Source organism: Coregonus clupeaformis, chromosome 29, assembly GCF_020615455.1.
Source record: "Coregonus clupeaformis isolate EN_2021a chromosome 29, ASM2061545v1, whole genome shotgun sequence".
NCBI lineage: Eukaryota > Metazoa > Chordata > Actinopteri > Salmoniformes > Salmonidae > Coregonus > Coregonus clupeaformis.
In genome coordinates, this window is record NC_059220.1 from 43,271,488 (window position 1) to 43,279,144 (window position 7,657).

Below are 7,657 nucleotides of genomic sequence, written 5' to 3' on the forward strand. Positions count from 1 at the left end.
CAATTACAGCTGCAAGTCTCTTGGGGTACGTCTCTATAAGCTTGGCACATCTAGCCACTGGGATTTTTGCCCATTCTTCAAGGAAAAACTGCTCCAGCTCCTTCAAGTTGGATGGGTTCCGCTGGTGTACAGCAATCTTAATATAATAATAAGCCATTTAGCAGACACTTTTATCCAAAGCGACTTACAGTCATGCGTGCATACATTTTTGTGCATGGGTGGTCCCGGGGATCGAACCCACTACTCTGGCGTTACAAGCGCCGTGCTCTACCAGCTGAGCTACAGAGGACCACAAAAAGTCATACCACAGATTCTCAATTGGTTTGAGGTCTGGGCTTTGACTAGGCCATTCCAAGACATTTAAATGTTTCCCCTTAAACCACTTGAGTGTTACTTTAGCAGTATGCTTAGGGTCATTGTCCTGCTGGAAGGTGAACCTCCGTCCCAGTCTCAAATCTCTGGTAGACTGAAACAGGTTTCCCTCAAGAATTTCCCATCCATCATTCCTTCAATTCTGACCAGTTTCCCAGTCCCTGCCGATGAAAAACATCCCCACAGCATGATCCTGCCACCACCATGCTTCACTGTGGGGATGGTGTTCTCGGGGTGATGAGAGGTGTTGGGTTTGCACCAGATATACCGTTTTCCTTGATGGCCAAAAAGCTCAATTTTAGTCTCCTCTGACCAGAGTACCTTCTTCCATATGTTTGTGGAGTCTCCCACATGCCTTTTGGCGAACACCAAACGTGTTTGCTTATTTTTTTCTTTAAGCAATGGTTTTTTTCTGGCCACTCTTCTGTAAAGCCCAGCTCTGTGGAGTGTACGGCTTAAAGTGGTCCTATGGACATATACTCCAATCTCCACTGTGGAGCTTTGCAGCTCCTTCAGGGTTATCTTTGGTCTCTTTGTTGCCTCTCTGATTAATGCCCTCCTTGTCTGGTCCGTGAGTTTTGGTGGGGGGTGGTCCTCTCTTGGCAGGTTTGTTGTGGTGCCATATTCTTTAATGGTGCTCCGTGGGATGTTCAAAGTTTCAGATATTTTTTATAACCCAACCCTGATCTGTACTTCTCCACAACTTTGTCCCTGACCTGTTTGGAGAGCTCCTTGGTCTTCATGGTGCCGCTTGCTTGGTGGTGCTCCTTGCTTAGTGGTGTTGCAGACTCTGGGGCCTTTCCGAACAGGTGTATGTATACTGAGATCATGTGACACTTAGATTGCACACAGCTGGACTTTATTTAACTAATTATGTGACTTCTGAAGGTAATTGGTTGCACCAGATCTTATTTAGGGGCTTCATAGCAAAGCGGGTGAATACATATGCACGCACCACTTTTCCGTTATTAATTTTTTCAAATTTTGTGAAACAAGTTATTTTTTTCATTACACTTCACCAATTTGGACTATTTTGTGTATGTCCATTACATGAAATCTAAATAAAAATCTATTTAAATTACAGGTTGTGATGCAACAAAATAGGAAAAATGCCAAGGGGGATGAATACTTTTACAAGGCACTGTACATGTTTCAAACAGACCATCATAGTCCCTGTGCCCAAGAAAGCGAAGGTAACCTGCCTAAATGACTACCACCCCATAGCACACATGTCGGTAGCCATGAAGTGCTTTTAAAGGCTGGTCATGGCTCACAACAACACCATCATCCCGGAAACCCTATACCCACTCCAATTCGCATACCGCCCCAACAGATCCACAGATGATGCAATCTCAATCGCACTCCACACTGCCCTTTCCCACCTGGACAAAAGGAAAACCTATGTGAGAATGCTTTTCATTGACTACAGCTCAGCGTTCAACACTATAGTTCCCACAAAGTTTGATATGGCAACTGCTCGGCATCCGTCCGTAAGGCACTACAGAGGGTAGAGCGTACGGCCCAGTACATCACTGGGGCCATGCTTCCTCCCATCCAGGACCTATATACCAGGCGGTGTCAGAGGAAGGCCCAAAAAATGGTCAAAGACTCCAGTCACCCAAGTCATAGACTGTTCTCTCTGCTACTGCAGGGCAAGCGGTACCGGAGCGCCAAGTCTAGGTCCAAAAGGCTCCTTAACAGCTTCTAGCCCCAAGCCATAAGACTGCTGAACAATTAATAAAATGGCCCCCTGGATATTTGCATTTACACTCGCTGTTTATTATCTATGCAGTCACTTTACCCCTACCTACATGTACAAATTACCTTGACTAACCTGTACCCCCGCACATTGACTCGGTACCGGTACACCTGCATATAGCCTCATTATTGTTATTTTATTGTGTTATCTATATAATTTTTTTTACTTTAGTTTATTTAGTAAATATTTTCTTAACTCTATTTTCTGAAAACTGCATTATTGGTTAAGGGCTTGTAAGTAACCATTTCACTGTAAGGTCTACACCTGTTGGATTCGGCGCATGTGACAAATACAATTTTATTTTATTTTATTTTAATATCGATCTATGTACTGTCTCTGGACCAGCTGGTCAACTAGACCTTGATAGCTAGCTTGACTACCTAGAAGTAATAATTTACCTACATCACAAAATGTAAAAATCATGGATAAATGGCATTAGTCTCCAAAAAAGCTAAATACTTAGGTCTGACATTGAGATTTATTGTGACAACCCACTGGGCAAAAACTGGTTGAATCAATGTTGTTTCCACGTAATTGCAACCCAAAAATTCAAGGTGACAATATTGAATCAATGTGGAAAACTGATTGAATATGCAAAAATTCATCAACGTAAGGGAATTGTGTATTTTTATTTAACCGAACTTTTAACCTAAATCCAATGACATGGTGATTTGTTTGGTTGATTTTACTTTGAATTCACGTTAGTTGACAACTCAACGAAATGTAAATACAAATTAGATGTTGGACTAAAGTCTGTGCCCAGTGGGAAAGCTGTTGACTGTGGTAGGATAGGTGAAAATCATTAGGCTACAAACACAAGTATAGGCAATCAAACCAGTTTTGATATATTAAGTTGCATTGATTGGATATAATAAGAGTAATGTTATTTATAACTAGGTGTCAACTCCTCTGAATACCATCACGATTAGCACCTAGAGAGCATCCTGCTTACGTTAGGGCCTATGCTCATGGAAAAACTGAGATAGATACAGGAAACACCCGTCATTTGATTTCCAACCACAAGACCTCAATCATCTATTGAATACATCCTGTCATCTCAAAGTATTTTATTAAATTATAAGAGTTCTTCAAGCTAATCAGCCTCCATACTTTATATATATACACTACCAGTCAAAAGTTTGGACACACCTACTCATTCAAGGGTTTTCTTTATTTTTACTATTTTCTACATTGTAGAACAATAGTGAAGACATCAAAACTATGAAATAACACATGTGGAATCATGTAGTAACCCAAAAAGTGTTAAACAAATCAAAATATATTTTATATTTGAGATTCTTCAAAGTAGCCACCCTTTGCCTTGATGACAGCTTTGCACACTCGTGGCATTCTCTCAACCAGCTTCATGAGGAATGCTTTTCCAACAGTCTTGAAGGAGTTCCCACATATGCTGAGCACTTGTTGGCTGCTTTTCCATCACTCTGCGGTCCAACTCATCCCAAACCATCTCAATTGGGTTGAGGTCGGGTGATTGTGGAGGCCAGGTCATCTGATGCAGCACTCCATCACTCTCCTTCTTGGTCAAATAGCCCTTACACAGCCTGAAGATGTCCCACTAAGCCCAAACTAGATGAGATGGCGTATCGCTGCAGAATGCTGTGGTAGCCATGCTGGTTAAGTGTGCCTTGAATTCTAAATAAATCACAGACAGTGTCACCAGCAAAGAACCCCCACACCATAACACCTCCTCCTCCATGCTTTACGGTGGGAACCACACATGCAGAGATCATCCGTTCACCTAGTCTGCGTCTCACAAAGACACGGCGGTTGGAACCAAAAATCTCAAATTTGGACTCATCAGACCAAAGGACAGATTTCCACCTGTCTAATGTCCATTGCTCATGTTTCTTGGCCCAAGCAAGTCCCTTCTTCTTATTGGTGTCCTTTAGTAGTGCTTTCTTTGCAGAAATTCGACCATGAAGGCCTGATTCACACAGTATCCTCTGAACAGTTGATGTTGAGATGTGTCTGTTACTTGAACTCTGTGAAGCATTTATTTGGGCTGCAATCTGAGGTTCAGCTAATTGCCGATTTCTGAGGCTGATAACTCTAAAAGTAATGATGGACTGTCGTTTGTCTTTGCTTATTTGAGCTGTTCTTGCCATAATATGGACTTGGTCTTTTACCAAATAGGGCTATCTTCTGTATACCCCCCCTACCTTGTCACAACACAACGGATTGGCTCAAACGCATTAAGAAGGAAAGAAATTCCACAAATTAACTTTTATCAAGGCACACCTGTTAATTGAAATGCATTCCAGGTGACTACCTCATTAAGCTGGTAGAGAGAATGCCAAGAGTGTGCAAAGCGGTCATCAAGGCAAAGGGTGGCTACTTTGAAGAATATAAAATGTAAAATATATTTTGATTTGTTTAACACTTTTTTGGTTCCTACACGATTCCATATGTATTTGATAGTTTTGATGTCTTCATTATTATTCTACAATGTAAAAAATAAAGAAAAACCCTTGAATGAGTAGGTGTGTCCAAACTTTTGACTGGTAGTGTTTATAGCATGTGTCCCAAATTGCACCCTATTCCCTATATAGTGCACTGCTATGGGCCCTGACTAAAAGTAGTGCACTGTAAAGGGAACAAGGTGCCATTTGGGATGCAACCCTAAAGTTATTACTATCCAAGAAAAGCTACAGTACTTCACAGAATGTTCAGAACATTTAGTAATTTTATTGCATAAGAACGTACATACAAAGCACACTTTTATAAAAAGTTGATAAAACTCAGCAATTATTTGACATTGTCCGTAGAAATACACAATCCCTACAAACATTTACAATCAACTCTAGTATAGAGTTGTGATTCTAACCAAGGATCCCCCTCGCGCAAGACCACATTCTTCTGAACCATCTCCCTCATAGCTTTCACAAATTAGATATGCACACAATTTGACCTAGTCGGAAAAACCTTCAAATTATAAGATAACAGGGGGAGGGGGGTACACTCACACATATACAAAAACCCAACTGAGAGGAACAAGTAGAGAGCATATCCATTCAAATCTTTTTCTGCTTTGGTGTGTTGTTTATGTCACGTCTGGTGACAAGAGACTGGAGGAGTGTAGAGAACAAGCTGTTGATCCTCTTTTCCCCCCACTCCAAATCCTACCCCTTCTTTCTGCCCCTCTTCTCCTCTAGCCCAGAGTGAAGTGGAGACGTGTTTCTCTGCACCTGCACACAGAGAGAAAGGGAAGAAAAAGTTAAGTCAGTGCTCGCTCTCTGCCTCTCTCACGCTCCCTCCCTCTCTCCCTCCCTCCACTGGAGAAAGGGAGCAGACAGGCTGGCGCCTAGTGTGGAACTTTCACTAACCCCAGGCTGATAGCAATGAATCCCCTACACATTCACTGGCTTGGCTAATTGGCAACCATGGTGAGAGGGGGGTAAAAAAAAGAGGGTAAAGGGGACTAGACTCTTACCCTGCATATCAATGCCCCCTTCAACTCCAAAACCAGTGCCTGATATTGCTATTTATTGTTATTAATAATTTTAGAAAGTCCATCATTTTTTTGAAGTATGGAGTTTGTTCACACACTTTTTTTGAAGCAGTCCATTGCCATTGCCAGCCTATTCACAGCAAATTGGAGATTATATATTAATGTAATGCAACAGTAATAACACATGAATAGATGTAAATAGATGTATAGATACATACCATTTCTGGATGTCATATTCCTCCTGTTTAATGGCACAATCGTCCATCTTCTTGGGAGAAATTGCGTGCAAGGTCTGCAGTCTTCATGGAAAAGAAAAATGAGAAATATTATAGCCAATGACACCGAAATTCTTAGCCAGACTGACAACAAGATATAAACAATGACATATGGAGTGGATACACTGTGATTACATATAATGCAACACGCACTGATACTTGATGGATACATTTTGACTGTTCATGATGTTACAGTGTAACGACTCCCAGAATCTCTTTCCAACAACATCACATTGTTCATAGGTAAACACAGCAAAAAACATGTTTTCCTTTACATGCACGTCTATTCCTCCATTTCATACAATGGGAAATAAAGAAGACATGCAATAAATTCAGCATTACGGGGGTGAGAGCGGGGTAACCATCTTCACCTTTAATGACAGCACCAAGTCAGGCGTTGTTGTCGCTGAAGACTCGTCTTCTAGCGCGATTTGCAGGTCGAAGATGTAGTCGATAACGTGCTGCAGAATTTCCACTTGGCTGACTGACTTGTTCTGTGGGATGCTCGGTACCAGCTCCTTGAGTTTCGAGTAGCAGTCATTCATATCGCACAGCGCGCCCACGGGTTCCTCCATAGATGGCTTATTCCGGGTGATGGAGAGACTCTGCTCCGAAATGCAGCAAACAGCTTCGTAGCAGCTCCTGACAGATCTCATAGGACTGATGGCTTTCATGTTTTTGAGTAGGCTACAATTAATGAACTAAATTAATTCGATTCGAAATGAAGTTCCAATTCGGATAAGAAGGATCCAGTATTCTCATTCAGGCAATAACCAGCTATAGTCATTCTGTTAGTGTGAGGATGGCTTTATACACCATTGTCAAGCAGTCCCTGCCCCCATCTCACAAATAAATATACCCTCGAGTTCTGATTAGCCAGTGTGGAGACTTCCTGGTGGTTCCGGAGCATAGGGTTTCTGATTGGATGTTGAAATTGGGGGGCAAGAACGCTATGAGGGATTGACCAACAATTAGACAGCTAATATCAGGTAGGCCTATTAGGCTACAATCAGCAAAACATATTTTGGTGAGCACTGAATACAGATTACAACACATGATAGGCTATTCTACTTGGTTAATAGGCCTACATTTGACTTGGCTACTATTCTGCTCACTGATATAGATTGTGCAAAGACAAATATAGGCTTAGGGCCTACTCTCTGGATCTTATTTCTTTATCAAATTGAATCCACAAGTTACCTTTACAGCTTTAACGCCAATTTGTTGCTGTCATGAGTTTGCAGACATCTTGGCGTCAGGATTCATTTTTCTACCTCTCTTGGCATCACATAATTTTAAAAGATGTCAAGAGACAAGACAGGCAGACAGCTTAAAAATCCTACAATTATAAGCGGTATGAAATGTGATGGTTTTCACAGCATTCACTCCACATTTCCTTATCCAAAAGATGTGGGCTTTATAGGAATAACAATCCTTTCCATTCACAAGAAATTAGATCACTTATCCAAACAGTTATAAACCTTATCATACATGAGTGCTTGAAAGTTCAAACTCCCTTCATTGTGAATAACAGTTTTGAATGTGTTATTATTAGCTATCATATTATTATCTTTGTTTTATTATAGTCTCAGAAACCCTCTCTGTTTCATAGCTATGTTGTGAACAGTGTCTATATCTCCCCACCACTCTCAAGGATTTTTCCTTGATCATTTTCATCTCAATTAAAATAAAGATAAAAAATAAAAACAAAATCCAAACAAATATAAAATCTACAGTTAACCATGACACAAAATCCAAACAAATATGAAATCTAGTTCATCA

At 40.9% G+C, this 7,657-nt stretch overlaps 1 protein-coding gene across 1 annotated transcript; it reads right to left on the reverse strand.

The window, feature by feature from the left end:
* Positions 1-4,986: 4,986 nt before the first annotated feature.
* Positions 4,987-6,690, reverse strand: id3 (inhibitor of DNA binding 3). Its single transcript, XM_041854365.2, has 3 exons — positions 6,247-6,690; positions 5,819-5,899; positions 4,987-5,337 (listed from the first exon to the last, which is right to left on the reverse strand). The coding sequence occupies exons 1-2, from the start codon at positions 6,547-6,549 to the stop codon at positions 5,846-5,848; spliced, it is 357 nt and encodes a 118-aa protein (XP_041710299.1). The 5' UTR covers positions 6,550-6,690; the 3' UTR covers positions 4,987-5,337; positions 5,819-5,845.
* Positions 6,691-7,657: the final 967 nt, after the last annotated feature.